We start from the raw sequence: 18,668 nt of genomic DNA on the forward strand, positions 1-18,668 counted from the left end.
CAATGCTGTATTTCCATTGATTGATAAATGTAAACTTGGATGATCTGAAGTGGGTCAACAGAGGAACAATGATGGTGTTTCTTGTGGGATGATAAGGTTGGTTCTTTCTGTAGAACACAGTGAATATCTTTAGAGACCTTTTAAAATGACTTGCTTTCATATGAGTATTAATGTACACTATGAATCACCTTTGATGGTTTGTACCAGACCTAAATCCTTTGATTCTACTGCCCACGATGTGAAAATTTCCCCATAGGAATCATGTAGACCCATTGTTTCCCTGAAGATGCATGGTAAATGCTGCCAGTGTCTTCCCATAACCCATTAAAACAAATACTTTGCCACAGTAAAAAAAATAGCTTTTCATCAATGTTGCATCGGTCTCTGATCTTGCAGATTCACTTTGTAAAACATCAGACCGGTCAGTTCCAGTTCCTGACAGAACCCCTGTCCTGGTTCTTGCTCCAGACTCTCTGGTCAACCCACCGATTCTAAGTCTTATGCATGATTCAGAATGCACATCTTGCGACTCTACATCTCACTCCACATCCTCAATGTTATATCTAGAACATTCTTTGTTGCGATACACTACTTAACATTTGACTAACATGAATAATTACATTTTAATCTCCCGGCCTATGTTTTTTAATCTTATGGCACCCTCGTCAGTTGTTTGTTTTGATCTATTATGGATTCTATGCTTTGATTGGTCTCTGCCTCACCTGGAAGTCACTTAATAACTAAATGGAAATGTAAACCAAATTTACAGTGTTTTTACTGATAAATTGTATGATTCTTGATTATAATTAAATAACTTCTGCATTTGGCTAATGTGTTCTCTTAATTCTTCAGTCCGACTCTTACTAAACTGCGCCCCCTGGCTCCCATATGTTCCAAATGTGATAAGTAAATTAACTATGTATGCCTACATTTTTGTCTAGCCTAGATGCATAAAAAAAAATTGGTACCTCAAGCATACATGCTATATTTTCCTAAAGTACTTTTGATTGATCGTTTTCTGATTCGAAAAATATATTTGTTCTTCATACATTCCTGTAAACCAAGGATGTGCTAATGTGCATGGATACAGTCAGACCGATAGATGGCGTACTTGGTGTACAAACTGGAGCCTGAAGCTGTGAAGCAGCGTTACCTACTCATTTGATGCTAATGTTTGTGTCACTTTTACACATCTTTGGTAAATACTGGCTAGAGCCAGTACGGTTACCTTAAAAGTCTTCATTTTTCCTGAGGAGTTATGGATGCTTTTGTTGGAGTCTGTAATTCTTTAGGGTAAGTATATGAATTTAATTAACTTGTAACTTTAAATATAAATCACCGTTATTCCACGCTGTGCTCATGTGTTTCTCTTATTTTTCTCTTTTATACCAGAAGCATTATCAACTTTAACCCTGATTTTGAGTGAGATTTTGAGTTTGTCATACCTCTTGTCATTTAAAATATTGGCCAGATTACCTGTTTGGATATCTCCTCTGATCCATGCTGCCCACCGTCTGAGGAGCGACCGGGCTCGTCGGAGGAAGGCCTACAGGCTAATGCAGCGCAAACTGGTGGGTCCAGATGCAAGCAAGACAATTTTCACACCAACCACCTATACCCTTTTTGCACTCATAGCCCCCGGCATGGAGGCTATGCCCTGCCCAGTCCTGGTTTCATGGTTAAATGGTTTTGTCTTCACACCATAGACAGAGACTAGCCTAACTGTAGAGGTCATGCCTTTGATACCATGCGAAACGTTGTCTTGTTACACGACCCCTTATGACTGTTCTGCCCCTTGAGAATACAAGACCTACAACAGAGAGAACTTTGTTTCGTTTTTGTCACTTTTGTTCAGCTCATTCATTCATTAATAGTAAATTCCGGGGGACTCATTGAAGTGTTTATGTTTTGGGATTCATGTGAAACAGAACAAGATGGTTCATGTAGGCCTGTAACATGAATAACATTAATAACCAGTAATAATAAACTGTGGGCACAAGCTCATTCCATCTTAGAAAAACATGAGTGGCCTCCAAGTGATCAGTGCTCGGTGTTTGTCAATCGCTTCGACACCCTGGCATTTTGCCTAAATAACACAATTGTTGCCATTTTTCTCAGGTTGCTTGCCAGCCTGGGGGGACGGACCTTAGAGATTGACCAGTGTCTGAAATGGGATCATTCTAGACACCGTCATCTGCCTTAAAATAGTAGAGAAAAGTGTATACACTTTCCTATAGTAGCATGTTATGGTAGTATATTATACTACATCAATGCATTGAGAATTGGATTCTTTGAATATACAACATGTATATATATACATGCACGTAAAAAAACACAGATTGGCCAGTAGCTGGCCCAGATTAATGTATTATTCCACAGCACAGCATGGGCTCAAAGTAAATGGGTTATTTTAGGTATGTATATTACTGATATAACATTTCTATGCTGGCTGAATATCCTCAACCAAAGTGTCTGTTGCTGTCTGAGTGGGTAATGTCTCATTTAAAAAAGACACAGGTGTTACAATATCACACAAATGTGATGTGTAAATTGAAATTGAAATGTAGGACCTTTTTGTCCCTGTATCTGTTTTTGGAGGTCTTTCACAATGTGGGCATGAAGGAGGAAGGAGAGTGCCCCCCTACCTATGTTTACCCTGAGCAGGTGAAGACGTTGATCCGCTCTGTCTTCCCAGAAGACATCTGTGACTACCCGGACCCCTGCCACCAACAGGTAATCCCCCTTCACACACTTCCAATCTGATTAATCATTGGCAGTTAGGTTGAATATTAAAGTTAAATATGCATAGAGCGTCTGCTCTATCAGCTCTATGCATATGTCCAGGCTACGAGCTACACGGGTGGTGTACCTAAAGACTGTGCTCCATCAAGCGGTGCATTTTTTGGTTTGAGTTCAGTAGAAATCGTAGCCATCTAGAAGCCAGAGAATGCGGGTTTACACATTTTTCAATAATGTATTTTCCTAATTAAAGAAATGCCATCGAGGTGTTTACCTTTTTTTTTTTATGGTGGGATTTGAATCCTGACTATTGGTGATGTTTAACTCTGTGTCCCTCCAGGTGGTGTATATAACCATGGAGGATCTGCACAAACTCAGCTAAAGCATTTGTTGTTTAAGGTTTTGAATAATTTGTTACAAAGGCCATATTCAACTTTGGGTTTGACTCTGTTTTCCATGTCAAGCGCCTCATAATTTAAAAAATGGTTGGTCATTTTCATTACTTGTTTTAGAAGTGCTAGAACAATTAGATATTTGTTTTTTTAATATTTGATGAGGGCTATCAGACTACTGTGTGACGTCTAGGGGCGGGTTGACATATTTGAAATAAACTTTAACTATTTGAAACGTGAAAAAAACATTCTCTAAATGCAAAGATTACAAAGCTAGAGTTTTAATAATGTTGCCTTTGACTATCGGAGGACAGGTGGCGCCGGAGTATCTTCATTAGACATTGGCCGCTATACGTTTGAATTATTCCTTGTCGTTGCAACAAAAAACAACAACAAAAAAAGACGTCCCTGTTGTTTAACAATAAGAAATTATGATAATCGTTAAATTATTAAAGTCGGTCACTACCAAATTAAACTACGTGTGTACAAACATCCGGTTTGAAAGGTTAATTCTGTGTAAAGTGTAAGTAACATGATAAACTGGAATTGGTGACATCAATATATTTTTTAGATTTAATGCCGTTTCAAATGTTTACAAGCAAGATTACATTCAGCCTAGATTTGATGGCCATTTGGTGTGTTATATTAAAAAGACAACGACTTTTACTTTGAAAAGCGAGGTACGGTTGAGCGGAAACGTCGGTGTGTGTGAACCAGTGTTTCTGTGAGCTTTACATGTTTTGCTGAAGTTGCGTGTGTGCGGAGTATACAACACGCGCTGGACTGGAGGGAATATTCACCTTTTGAGTAAATGTTATGCTGGTCGCTCGTTTATTTTTGAAGGGCTTGCATGACGGAAAATTGTTTCACCTTCAAGAATGTAAAACTTTTTAGAAGTGCCATGCTCGGCCCGAGGACGTGGCTTGGATAACAATTAAGATACTATATTTATAGATAGGGGAGTTCTTGAAGGTTTTTTTAGAGCTGTCCGTTGCAAGAAGATATCGTGGAAGGAAAAATGGATGATGAGGATGGTAATAACATTGCAAGATTTGGCCCGAAAGAGGAGAGTACTGGGACCGCGGACAGTGAGGGAGGGTCGGAGGGGCGCTCCGAGCTCCTCATGTATCTTACCTGTCCGCCGGAGAGATACAGGACAGCCAAGTTCTCGCTCGCAGCCTACGTCCTCTGTTGGGCGCTACTCAAGTGGTATCAGGTAAGATTTAATGAAAGATTTAATGCATGTTTGGCGCCTGTTCAATATAATACAACAACGCTTCTCTCTAGCGTCAAAGAGTTATCAGGACAGCTGACACTGAAATCAATACTTTTTTTGTCGATGTCGTAGGGCCTAGTCTCTGGACGTCTAAATCCATTATGCATTGCTTGCTGAGTAACAACCCCCCCCCTTTGCTGATAATAAAACACATCTAAAATCAGACCAAAGGCTTACTATATTGAATATATTGTATTGGCCAGTTTAAGAGACCTGCACAAGGAATAACCCTAAATAAGAAATAGTTCACATTAACATCGGCCCATGCCATGAGTTATACTGATTATCTCATCTTGGCTTTACTTTCCTCATATTGACCACTGTTGTTCATCAATAAAGTCACAGAATGAAGTCCACTGTTGTCTTTATGCAATAGACAATGTGTAGCTGTCACGGCTTTCATAAGCCGATACCAATGGGTAGGCCTACTATTTCCTCTTGTGGAACAAATGTCTTCCTAACGCCCATGGGGGCTTTTGGATCCTGGCAGTGTGGATGACAGTGCTGTTGATACGGGTGAGAGTTTCACCGCCCTCCATATGTATATACTTTCTCAATAGAGGAATGTAAAAACTTGATGGCAGGCAGCCAGCTAACCTAATATCACCGGACTGACTGTTCTGTTATAAACTATCACCTACTATGTAACATTAATCTCAGCCTCTTGTCTTCTCCGGGAGTATTTGCTCGGCCTCCCGGCAGTGAAGACAGGCTAAGTGGCACAGACATCACTGTATGCCAAGTTGACACAACCATTAGCCTGCCTACTAAGGAGAGGGTGTGTCAGCAAAGAAGGGAAAGGTGAGCGATCGTGGGGGGTGGGGCACGATAACCCCAGCTCACCACCGTCCCTGGAAGCGTTGAGGGAAGCAGGCCCTCAGTGGAACCGGGCCCAGATTCTCGTGGCTGCCGCTTCGCCGCTGTGCACAGGGACAAGCAAGGTCATGTCTTGAGTTTGCCTGTGAGCCGCCTCCTCCCTCTTCCCCTTCTCCCTTATTCCTTCTCCCTCCGCAGCCTGGGCTCCAGACGCCAGGCAGGGAGGTGTGTTGCTGACGGTGCAGGCCCCAGGCCGGTCAGATCCTCCCCGTGCCTGTTGTCGGTGTCTGCATTACTGAGCTGTTTCTCTCTCCAACATGCCAGTGCTGCATTTCAATTCTAAGCTTCTTCTTGGCAGGAGTGTGATTGAAGCGTGATGAGGTCATTCAGAGTTTGTGCACGGCCATTGATTGTAATGGCACAGGGATGATCAACATTCAGAGGAACATGCTAGGGGAACAACAAGTATTTATTTTTGGTTCATTTTCCATTCAACACTTGACCTCTGGGATTGTGTAGGCGAGACGCCACCAGTATACGGAGCAATTGTCCTCGCCTTGGGCAGGCGCCTCTTGTGTCACAGTTGAGGTAGAAAAAAACAAAGCCTACCAGCCCGAACAGTTTTGAGAAGATAAAGGACCATTCCCAAAGGCTTTCCTTTGACTCGTCCACATGGGTGACTGGGCATGTTAACCCCCATAGACTAACAGCGCCTCTGCTTGCTGACAGACGAGTGATGACTTGTAGTGGCTGTTTCCTCTGACTTGGCTTCTATACCGTTAACACTCCCCTGCCTCCACGCATGTTCCATTATCTCTAACCAGCGTTTCACTCACTGATTGAGTGTGCTGCAAGAACACATTCATTAAGGGCTGTTAATAACACTTTTCATGTTTGGATGGCTTTGTTTAGGATTCATATGACATTCATGGCGTAATTGGAAACCTGCAAAGTTGTAGCTCTTCTCTCTTTACATCAGAACATATAGCTAGACAAAATTAAGAGCGCTTTGTTTGAAGCACACTTTAACTAGTAAATATCATGGTGGCTATAGTCCTACACTACGTGCTTTGTCAAAAGCTTTATATTCTGGGGTTTGACTAAGGATTAGTTGTCCCTGATCTGTAGCAACGTTTTTTTTTCTTATTTTCAATGTTTGCAAAGACCCCCCCAAGGTGGAGTTAACCCAGAATATCCGGTGCTCGTATTAAATAGGATTAAAGTCTACAGTAACAACGTCTTGTTTGTAATTTTCCAGTCACACTATTCAGACACATTTCCTTTTGTGTTATTGTCTTTCTCCACAGAATTTGTGCAACGGTAAGTAGTATTAATGAATATAGTGTTCGCACACACACTTTCCATTTAAATTCCACCTGAGGCTAAATGGGTAATAAACTCAAACTCTTTTTTTCTCAACAGAATAACGCTTTTTTAAAGAATAGCTATTGGGTAACACCACATTTGGCATCCAAATCTGAATCTTCAGGTCTGGCTAGCCAATCAGTATCTGTAGATGATAATTCACTATCTTGCAATCAGCTACCAGGTGCACATGCTAATGGTTAACATGAGCACAACCGTAGCATCAGTATAGTACTCAGTGTGAGGAAAGTCCTCAGGGTGCAGCTAGAATGAGGTCTTGGGTTTAACAAGCCGGTAGATGGACAGGGGTCAAAATGGAAGCTTAAGTCTTCGTCCATCAATTACTGCTCTCATTAGGCTTGTCAATCACAGACTCCTGTAAGAAATATATATATATACATATCATTTGGCATGGAGCTCCTTGGGGGTTTTGAGAAGATGTTGGAGGGTAGGGTAAGCCTGAAAACTCGGACCAACTAGCATCATCGCATTTTGTCGATATGCCTTGGCTGTTAACACATGAAGATGTTCCAGAGGTAACTGCTTAGGGAGCTTCATTTATGTGTTTGTTTTGTCTATTTCTAGATTTCATTGCCCATTGGGAAACAAGAACGCAGCATGGTTTTACAGCAAACAGTCTTTGAGTCACTTTTTCAGCTGTGTCTGTTGCTGTCATCTTGCCTTTATAGCGCACACCGCAGAAGGCACACTCTCTGTACAAAAGCAGCTGGTGTGGATGTGTGTGTGTGTGTGTGTGTGTGTGTGTGTGTGTGTGTGTGTGTGTGTGTGTGTGTGTGTGTGTGTGTGTGTGTGTGTGTGTGTGTGTGTGTGTGTGTGTGTGTGTGTGTGTGTGTGTGTGTGTTGCGGATGTGCGAGTTGAACTGCATGCGTCTGGTTGGTACCAAAAATACGAATCAGAGTGGACGTATTGGACCACCTCAGATATTTACCCTATTTAGGTTAACACACCATTCATCAGAGTGCATGTTTTGTTTCAGTCCAACCCCTCACCCAGAGGCCGTTATATGGCTTTCTGTTTGCATCTGAGCAGCCAATCCACCCACAGGGGTCCTTTTCACCTGAGTCGGATGGCTTATCTGCAGTAATTAATAATAGTGTAGTTTGTTTGTTTGTTGTTGTTTTTTTAAACGAGGGCTGCATGACACGACTTCTTGAAAATGTTGTCCTGGAGTTTTATTAGAGCAACCAGATTAACTTGTTTCCTTGTTTCCTCAAGGTTTTGTCGGCTATTGCCATAGGCTGTCCTAAATGTACAAAAAGTACTCACACTCATGAGTCATCATGATGTTCTACACCGATTGCAATGTATGGGATACAATTGTTCATTCCTTGTAAAATGATTATGCCTTTTTCTTTCTTCTGCAGAAACGCCGGTGCCATTCTACCTCCTTACAGGTAAGCTGAGGGCAGACATTAGACATTAGATGGTAAAATAGTGCTTTCAAACGCAGCAAAACACTCAGAACACACCGAGGTCATCACAAAACACTTGAAGCTCAGCCCATGCTTTCCCTGGAATTGAAATAGTGGGAATGAACTGTTATGGTTGAGCTGTAACTCTAGATGGATACCCCCATTCAACCTTTCTCTTTATTCATTTTACTTCACTTTGGAAAAAACATCTATTTTATGACTCAACAGTAACATTGCCTAAGTAGGCTGAGCCAAAACTGATGTAAAATGGGATCCTTCTAAGGACACTCTACTTCTTAGGACATTTTAATAGCAACCTTTTACCAAACTTGTCCACTCTTGATAAAAGGAAACAAGTTACAATTTAAGACGACAATATGTGCGCGATATGTTCATCTCAACACCTTCTCTAACCGGTTCACACCATATCTCGAGGCCCACTCCATTCCCCCTTCTACAGCCGACTGTCCGGTCTCTCTTCACTATGCTCCATCCAATCCATAAAGGCCCAAAAACAGCCATACAAAATGTACAAGAGAAATAAAAAAAAAAACGTAGCAAATGCATTTTCAGTAGATGTACAGCAATCATAGGACAATATAACTTACAGTGCATTGAAAGGAACACTATCCTTCCTAGCACTAGATTCCTTTGAAGAATTAAAGGTTACGAGTGAAAGTGAAGGAGGTAAGTGGTTGAATGGCCTACCAATAGGTTAACACTTGGTTGTCCTTCCTCAAGATCGGTAGAGACGCCAATACAAATTATTCAGAACACTTTTCTCACACACTTCGAGACTAATTGGGCTAATTATATTCAGACAACTTAACTTTTATTGTTACTTCACCGCTATTTCTCTTTGAACCTACCGCTGTAACCGATCTTTTCAAGGCATGAGTCTGCACATATTGGCAGCACATGTTAAAGGGATTATCACTGTGGGTGTTAAAAGATTAGGGGAGACTTTATTGGAGCTTGGGCTTTATTGCGGGGTGCGCTCCACCTACCCACTCACTTTAATGTATTCCGGATCATCACTTATGCGCTCCGTCTCCAGCTTCAAAGGTTCATGTGGCTCCAGGTAGCCATAGAATAGTAAAACTCCCATGGTGCTTTGGGGGTTGTAAAAAACACACATCGTGCCCCCTTTGGCGGGCATCACCCTGACATGCGGCAATCTAAAAGAGTAAACAAAGTGTTTATGTGATAGTATAGTTTCTATATAGTGTATATATAACAGTTAGGCTGTTAATGCCACAGCCCTTTTTGTTATTGAGACAACCTGCAACTAGTCCAAGAGGCGCCCCCCCCCCCCTTCTTCACCACCATCACCACCACCACCACCAGACCCATTCCTCTTTGTTGTGGAGGCAGCTCCCCGACACAGTGCGAAATAGCTTCCAGCACCGTGACCCCTGAGTGAACCCCACCGTCCTAGTGTCACCGGAACAACAAGCGCACACACACGCGTCCAGGCACGCAAACACGCACGCACACCCACTCACACACGCACGCTGAGGGAAATCCAATGTGCCTCGCACACTCTGTAATTTACAGTGGAGGACAAAACGTTGAATCCATTTGAAGCCTGTGGAGCTCAGAAACCACAGAGCCCAGCCGTGCTGAGAGGAGGGGGAGCGCAGTCTGGAGAAGCAGTGGGGAGCTTGTGTCTGACTGACTGAATGAACCAAACTACACTATATTAGTATGCGGGGATGGTTGTTTGGTAGGTCGCGTTTTGGATTGATATATATATACGCTTTCATAAAACAGGCAAAAAAAAAAAAAAAGCTGCACTTTAAAATAGTTGGATCATCCTTTTCGGCGAATCCTTTCCAATTTCTGGAAAAGTCCTTGTCATTAAAAAAACAAAAAAAACAACAAGCCAGGCCACATAACAAGTAGTCACAACAAACCAGGGCTCTGGGATGGCAGCTGACCCTCTACTCTAGTGACCCTCCACCAGCGTCGTCCAGCTGGCCGGGTCCCCGCCCGCGAGGCCCCAGGCCGCTCGGCTCTGAGTTGGACGGCGTCTATGAGAAAAGGGGGGGGGGGGGGGGCTGGGCCGGACGGCGGTTGCCAGGATACACCTTGGCATCAACTGCCTGGACGTTTTCTATCGCGCAGCGCGGTCTTATTTATTTTGTGAGTTTTCTATACCCCTGTTGGCACTATGTTGGGCTGGTGGAGTGTGGCCTTGTCTGCCGGTCGGTTGTGTGCATCCGCGTCCCGTCCACGTCAGAGTGTCTATTGACAGTGCTATGCTGTGACTTGTGCTCAATGGGAGTCAAAGTCGGGTTACACTTTCATACTAGCGAGCATAGGGCTGGCTCCACAGAGAAACAGACCGTGTGCTCAGGATAGAATAACGGCACAAGCACTATTATTTTGGTGGCCCAGGGAAGTCATGTGGGGCCAAGATATGCAGAAACCCTCACTGTGTGGACGATTGCATGCTTTCGGATTAGAAAGTGAAATGTTTGTAGAGGTTTTAGGTTCAGTGGACTTGAACTCTAGCATTTCTCATGTAGGTTGGCCGGACATCCCTTTCTCACCTCTCTCTCTATCTATCTCTCTATCTCTCCCTGTTCCTCTGCCTCTTTCCCTCTCCCTCTCCCTCTCTCCCTCTCCCTCTCCCCCATCCCCATCCCCCCACACACACACTCTCTCTCTCTTACCCTCACACGCTCTCATTCCCTTTGCTCATTTGTTTTCTTTAGTGGGTTTGTCCAGCGGGTGGGGAGGGGGGTGGCGGTGGTGGTAGGGGTGGGAGTGGGGGTGGTGTGGCGGGGGCGGGGGGGGGGGGGGGGGGGGCTCCAGGCTACCATGAGAGACGGAGGCAACGGTCAGAGAGAGAGAGTCGGAGAGAAAGTCGGTGAGCGTGAGGATACTTTTGGGGGAGAAAGAACAGAGAGAACCCTGGGCCAGCCAGCCTGCTTGCCGTCATCTTCCCCAGGACCCCGTCACCAGAATGCTCTGCAGGGGGGGGGCATGGCACAGGTGAGAGGGGCACGGCAGTAGATCGGGAGGTAGAGCCGAGAGGTATTGCTAGTTCGATCCCACGCTCCCCCTAACTGGGAGTGTCGAGGTGTCCCTGAGCAAGGCACCTAACGCTAACTGCTCCCGCTGAGCTGGCTGTCGCCCTGCATGGTTGACTCCGCCGTCGGTGTGTGAATGGTCGCATGAATGGGTGATTGCCAGGTAATATTGTAAGGCGCTTTGGATAAAAGCAGTTAATAAATGCAGTCCATTAACCAGGTGAGGCAGGAGTGAGTTAAAGGACTTGTCGGCGGGTTGGGAGGAAGTAGAAGCGAGCGGGCTCCTTTCTGTCGGGCTGAGCGCCGGCCGGTGGCGTCAGCGGCCAGGGGCGGCGGTGTGTGTGTGGGCTCTTCCGCAGCGGATTTGTGGCGCGTTGTCTTTACACCGCCCGGGCCGGAGGAGAGGCCTGGGCCGGAAGGCTGCAAGGCTCTGTGTGCGCGTGTGTGTGTGTGTGTTTGTTGTGTGTCTTTGTTGGGTTCAATCTGTTGTACTCCTGACACGGTTCCTCTTTTACTAGTCAAAGCAGAAATACATATTCCATGGCTTTTGAATACGATTAAGTACATAAAGTTGGTCTACTTGTCCTTAGCTAGGATGAGTAGGGGAGGTTTGGTTCCTGGATGGTTTAAGGTGCACATGCTGTCAGATCCATTCCTTGCAGTCTTTCTCACACTGTTATATTTGCTCTTACTCATTACTCACTGCATTTGTGCACAGATGCAAGGTGGTTCCACTCCACTGCTCCACACACACACACACACACACACACACACACACACACACACACACACACACACACACACACACACACACACACACACACACACACACACACACACACACACACACACACACACACAGTCACACTCACACTCACATTCACATTCACATTCACATACACATACACATGCACACACACACACACACGCCTGGACCCCGATTAAGCAGTCAGCACTAATGGGCTCTCGTCCAGACTTTTAACACATAGTTGATACAAGAGAGAAAGAGGGTCAGGAATTTGTCTCCCATTCCACGTCCTGTCAGGCTAAGGGAATTGTGTGTGTGTGTGTGTCTCTGTGTGGCAGGGGGTTAGCATCATGTTGGAGCTCTGTCCCCCTTTTCCCATGCTCCTCTGCTCCTCTCCCATGACTGTGGGTGAGTCGAAGACTGAAGCTTCTCCTTTTTGCCAGAAAATGTTGTCTAGCTCTCCAGATCTCTCTCTCTCTCTCTCTCTCTCTCTCTCTCTCTCTCTCTCTCTCTCTCTCTCTCTCTGTTATTTGTGTGTCTCTCTCTCTCTCTCTCTCTGTTCTTTGTGTGTCTCTCTCTCTCTCTCTCTCTCTCTCTCTCTCTCTCTCTCTCTCTTTCTCTCTCTGTCTCTCTGTCTCTGTCTCTCTCTCTCTCTCTCTCTCTCTCTCTCTCTCTCTCTCTCTCTCTCTCTCTGTCTCTCTCTCTCTGTCTCTGTCTCTGTCTCTGTCTCTGTCTCTGTCTCTCTGTCTCTGTCTCTCTCTCTCTCTGTGTCTCTCGCTTTCAATATCGTTTTATCTGTTCTATGTGTGTCACTATGTCTCCCTCTCTCTGTTTTGTGTCTCTTTCTCTCTCTGTCTGTTCTGTGTGGATGTGTGTATCTCTCTCTCTCTCTCTGTGTTTTTTGTGTGTGTGTCTCTCTCTCTCTCTCTCTCTCTCTCTCTCTCTCTCTCTCTCTCTCTCTCTCTGTGCTCTCTGTGTTCTTTGTGTGTGTGTGTCTCTCTCTCTCTCTCTCTCTCTCTCTCTCTCTCTCTCTCTCTCTCTCTCTCTCTCTCTCTCTCTCTCTGTTCTTTGTGTGTCTCTCTCTCTCTCTCTCTCTCTCTCTCTCTCTCTCTCTCTCTCTCTCTCTCTCTCTCTCTCTCTCAGTCTCAGTCTCAGTCTCAGTCTGTCAGCCTCTCCCTTAGTTTCACTGTAACATTATGGCTGCTGTTGAAGGTCAGGAGACCATGTGTCCTCCTTATCATCTAAGACTATTAACTAACACTTTACATTTGTCTGTTAGTGGTTTGCACAGTCTGTGTGTGTGTGTATTTACCCTGCCGTGTGTGTGAAACTGTGTATTTATAACACTCACTCTAGATGTAGTTTGTTATGATCATCTCCTCACCTGGTTCTTAAAGTAAAGGGCTCAAGTAACAACTAGGCCTATCGGATGAGGCAGGCCAAGCTAAAGCCTTCCAATGAAAACCCGCCAATCAGATCCAGATGCTTCTGCTCTGCATTGAGGTCCAAATCACTCATTCACTGTGTTGAATAAGTGTTGATTTTTCCTTCTGGAACACCGGCAACATCCCCAAATAGTTGGAAGAGGTCAACACCTTGACATTTGACCCTGAAAGGTCCCGTTTTGCGGGGCCGATGCAGTTCAGAGATCATTTTGGGAGCCGTACCTCCCTGTGCTAACGCTGCGACCTGACGAGCATTGTTATGCTAGCTGTTAGACCGGAACACGTCCCTCGGTGGACCAGATGGACCCCATTAGTGCCGCTGTAGGTACCACACAAGGCTCAGGGTCCTACGGCTGCTTGGTATGCAGAGTGTGTTCAGATCACTGCCTGATCTAAAGTCATGTGTTGCTTAACACACACACATTCATTCAGACTATTCAGACACTGTCTAATTTGGTTAAAAGGTTTCGTTTGAATACAGGTTTGAATTTGGTTTTGTGGCACTGAGCAGTTTTCAAGCACCAAAAAAATCTGAAAATCCTTACCAAAGCACGATCAACATTGAATATCTCTTTGTTTTTTCAGGTTGTTTCAAAGTCACTATTCTACTTCTGTTGACATACGGGGAGGACCCGATTACACAAAGGAAGTTCACAATCTTTGGTTGTAAATCCTAGGGGACATATTGTGGTCTGCGTTTGGCGTGCTATTGAGACACAGGTGAAGTGTTGCGTCAGGCAGTGGGTTTGTAGTGTGCACTACTCTGTTCAGTCATACTGGTGGGGGGAAAGGCTGGGGTGTCCCCAGGCCCTGTCTCCGCTGTGGAAATGGGATCTGTTTATGAACTAGGATGCTGACACTCGATCAGCCCCCCTCTTCTATCTTTATCCGCAGGCTGGGATGAATCCTGAGAGGCCTGTATGAACCACAACATGTTTTACTCTTGGAAATGTACAGAGTCATGAAAACGATGATAAAGCCATTGAAACTGGGAGAGCTATTGTTGGGTGAAGGGCCAATGCAGGGACCGATCAGTGCATCCAGCTGTGTCTATCCCAACACCAACCCTAATCACCCCGTGATCAATGTTATAAATCATTATTCATCTGGTTACACCAGGGCCAGTGAGGGTCGTGGTTACACCATTTCATGCCAGCTCGCGCAGTTCACACGCAATGTCAGTAAGTTAGGCTTTGGTTACGATTCTTGACACCTATAAACTAGGATTGACAGGTAGGGCAGGGACATGATGACTGGGTAGGCAGACAGGTTGCCAACCGACCATCGGTCCACGGGCTGTGTGTAGGACTGGCGAGAGTTTGTTATTGTCTCAGGTAGTCATTAGGCGATGGCTCCCCAACCAGTTTGTGGGCACACATGCAGGTTTGTGTGTGTGTGCCCTCTGCCTTTTCCAGTCATCCACACCAGGACTCCGGTTCCTGGGTCGGTTTCTAAGATAAACATCATCTGGGCTCCTCCAGTTCCCTTCCGTTGTTTCCTTACCACTAATTCTGGAGCAGCTCCCCCCCTGGATCCGGGCCGGATGAGAGACCTCGTTCCTTCAGCCAAAAGGGCCGACCAGACGCAGGGTACCACACTGCTCTGACCTGAGCTGGATCTCCAAGGCGGGACTCTTTTTTTTGTTTTTGGTCTCGCTTTTTGGATAATGCATTGCTTCTCAAAAGGCTCACAAATATTTTGGGTGGACGACTGGATGCACACCCAAACACACACACACACACACACACACACACACACACACACACACACACACACACACACACACACACACACACACACACACACACACACACAGAGACACTTTCTTTGATTTATTTTGACTGCTACAGGTGTCCCTTTTCAGTGTTGGACGCAGAGGCCATCCTGCGTCCTGGACTGGCTGGCTCAGTAAGTGTTTTTCCCTAGTTGGCCAAGATTCAGATTACCTCAGGTGTCACGAGCACGCAAGGTATAATGGCATAAACCCATATTGTTATCAACGTTTGTTCTGACATGACAATACATTCCTTCATCACACTGTGTATAATGACTGCGCCTACGTAGTGTGCAGGTGTGAAGTACCTGGCAGCAGTAACGCATCCAACTGTAAGAACAGGTAGGGCATAGTGGCCTTTGATGCGTCACTGCTCCTCAGTTCTCAGGTCCATTGAGTCAAGTGCAGGAGGTTATGGTGGAACCTGTTTGAGCGGTAGCAACTGGTTAATCCGATTCCCACGGTCTCAGCAGGGTGGATGTGTTCTCCTCGCTCCATGGCGCTCCAATTTGTTCTTCAGGTGACCTATATTCTGCACATATTTTGAGGCTTTGTCTTTGTTTGCTTTTCGGCGTTTGACGATTCTGTTGTTGACGTTCTATGGCTTGGGTTTATATATTTTATTTCATTTTTTGAAGTTAGGGAATGTTATTAGGATGGCATTGTTTTTGATTAAACTGCGTTGATTTGCTGTAGCTGGTTTGGCAAGCTGATGAACGGGTTTCTCCTCATCAATTCCTCGTATCAATGTTGGTACTACTCCCAGAATCAACATTGTATTAAAGGACACGTTTTTCTTGTTTTGGAAATCCCATGTTAACTATTATAGTTGAAAGGTATAATATATACCATTTCCGTATGATTATATCTAGAAACGACTAGACCCGTTTTATATATTTTGTTGAGCTCTGCACTTACAAGGTCCAAAATGAGTGTACGGACAGGGCGTTTAACCTTGTGATTCCAACAGCTATGAGAAGCGTTTATTTTAGGTGAATTTTTTTTAATAAGACCTCAGATATGATAAACTGCAGCGGCACCATGGTGATAGCGATTAAGAAAAGTTTGTAGTCCGATTTCACGTCCGAGTTCTTGCCTGGTAGTTATTCGTTGACCTTGTTTTTGGAAAGGTTGAAGGATTTTCATTTTAATAATCACATTTTTTTTCTTTACCTTTTGGACAGATCATTGATCTTGTTTTTGGAAAGGTTGAAGGATTTTAATTTGAATAAACTTATTTATTTTTTTACCTTTTACCTTTTGGTTTTTTAGTCCCTTCCAACCACTGGGTGCCATATAATATTTGTGGTGGTTCCACCAGTCAGGTTGTTTCCAGTCGAGACGGACACGTGCCTTCAGATCTCCATCCCCAGGAACCTGATTGGTCGAAACAAATTGAAGCGCAAGACAATGAAACACCCTGTTCACACAGATTTGAGCTTTACTCCTCATCAGACTTTAGATGTTTGTGTCTTTCTAAGGGACACCTCGACACTCAAAGAGGACAGAAATCAAACTAGCAAGTCAACCCGCTCTACTTCCTGAGCTACTGCCGTCCCTTACTGACTGGAATGTCCCTTTCGATTGTTGTTTAACCCAAATTCCCCTGGAGTAAAACAAACCAGACAGAAAGACAGTTGCGGTCAGGCCGGGATGGCAGCGGAAGAGCCATGGAAAGGACGCCAGACAAAAGATCACAGGCCTAGGGTGAAAAGATGGAGGACAAGGAGTGACTGGTTGGCCGGCTCACTTTTGTATATTTCTGGGGCCTGCGGTTTTCTCTTCCCGCTCATTAAGTCTCTCTGGCCTTCATGGGCTGAACACAACTGTGTGTGTGTGTGTACATGTGTGTGTGTGTGTGAATGTGTGTGTATGTTTGTGTGTGTGTGTGTGAGAGTTTTTCACGTATGTGTGAATGGAATGGATGGGGAAGCAGAAGATAATCAACGTTGTTCTTTTGTTTGTGTTACGTCGAGTGAGAAAGAAGCCTTTTTCTCTTCCTCTGGACGTCAGCGTCCGCTGGGTTTACACAGAGAGGAGGAGAACGCTCATTTAGCCTTGTTTTGGTGGCGCATGACGACGTTTTGTAATGAGCTCTGCTTTGCTGACTACAAACATGGGCTCATAAGAGGGCGAGAGACGGAGCGAGCGATTGTTGGAAAGAGAGAGAGAGAGAGAGAGAGAGAGAGAGAGAGAGAGAGAGAGAGAGAGAGAGAGAGAGAGAGAGAGAGAGAGAGAGAGAGAGAGAGAGAGAGAGAGAGAGAGAGAGAGAGAGAGAGCATGCGGAAGAGGGGAAGAACTGAAACACAGGCTGGTAGATAATGTCCAACCTGTCAGGGCTCATTAGGGACCGGACAGCCGGGACCACACGGACTTCAGCCCGCTCCCTAAAGTAGCACAACAGTGTTTGTGTATCCCCCACTAATTGTCTCTTCTCCTGCATATTTGCTAAATTGTTCAACTGGCTGATCCTGGATCCCCAATGCTCACAGTGGGCCGTTGTGCGTAAATAAGGGAGGCATGTGAATGGGGACCGAGACAGGCCCGCCCAGACGCCAGCACCACCTCCCCACAAATCTTATCAAACACACAGAGGGCTTTGGGCCAGCTCCGGATTTGCATGTCCTTCGATTAGTTATTCAAGCGACACAAACAAAGTACGTGGTTTTAAGTGGCCGCTCGGGCAGAGGGAGAGCGGGAAGGGGGATGACGGGGGTGGGAGGAAGGCTCCAGAAAGGATGGAGAGGGCGGGTGCATTGGTGATGGTGGGGTGGTCCTTACATAAGGGCCCATCCTCTTTGAGGTCCCATAGGGTTGGCCCCTTGGGGGCCCCCGGTCCAGCACTTGTCATGCAAATGAGGCGGTGGATGCACGATGATTTCTCCCTGTAGTTGTGGGTAACGCAGGAAATATATGAGCATTCAGCATCTCTCCAGCTTGGAGACTGAGGGAGGGAGTGAGGTAATGAGTGAGAACTCATTTTTGTCACGTCTAACCCTATTTGTTATAATTTAGACTATGACAAAGCAGGTCACAAAAATAGCTGAAGCCAATTGCATTACATTGGCTCCTTTTGAATTGTTTATATTTTTTTTGGTGTTTTTTTATGATGTATTGCTGCCATAGGAATCATTTGAAAAATGATCACAAGTAATATTATGACTAAACGACCATGCTGCCTTGTATGCAAGAAACATAACTCTGGGCACATCTATTGTCATCATTTATGAATGAGCGTTTAGCAACTAGTCCGTAAATAGGGGTCGACCATGGGCTTTGTAGTGTGGTAAACAAAGACCAACGGGTAGCATTCTCCATGGGCATGTGTTGTCAGAAACACACAGGGGTTCACCCTCTTGCACGGCAGCCGGAAAATTGTAAAACACGCCTGGCACTAGCAGTCAGCCATGAGGGCTGGTCGTGAAAGGTTGGACCACAATGCCGGCTCCACGGGCTTCTATGGAGGGCTGTACGCTGCGGCCCGAGCCACAGCAGGGATGTCACATGTTTACCATATGTCAAGCTTTGTGCTGGGGCTGTGACCTTTGACCCCTCGGCCGGACCCGGTTACACATGGGACTTCACCGGTGGGCCCCCATCCTCATCCTACCCCCTGTGTTGTTTTTTTTAACATCCCCCAT

General features: G+C 45.3%; 1 protein-coding gene across 3 annotated transcripts in view; it reads left to right on the forward strand.

The window, feature by feature from the left end:
• The first annotated feature begins 3,874 nt into the window (after nt 1-3,874).
• Nucleotides 3,875-18,668, forward strand: part of arhgef4 (Rho guanine nucleotide exchange factor (GEF) 4) — a 77,108-nt gene continuing 62,314 nt past the window's right edge. For all 3 annotated transcript variants that reach the window (XM_056584097.1, XM_056584098.1, XM_056584100.1), the window contains exons 1-2: nt 3,875-4,347; nt 7,975-8,004. In XM_056584097.1, the coding sequence (XP_056440072.1) occupies nt 4,150-4,347; nt 7,975-8,004 (228 nt within the window). In that variant the 5' untranslated portion in view covers nt 3,875-4,149. The remainder of the gene's footprint in view (nt 4,348-7,974; nt 8,005-18,668) is intronic.

The sequence above is a fragment of the Gadus chalcogrammus genome, chromosome 23 (assembly GCF_026213295.1).
Source record: "Gadus chalcogrammus isolate NIFS_2021 chromosome 23, NIFS_Gcha_1.0, whole genome shotgun sequence".
NCBI classification, from domain to species: Eukaryota; Metazoa; Chordata; class Actinopteri; order Gadiformes; family Gadidae; genus Gadus; species Gadus chalcogrammus.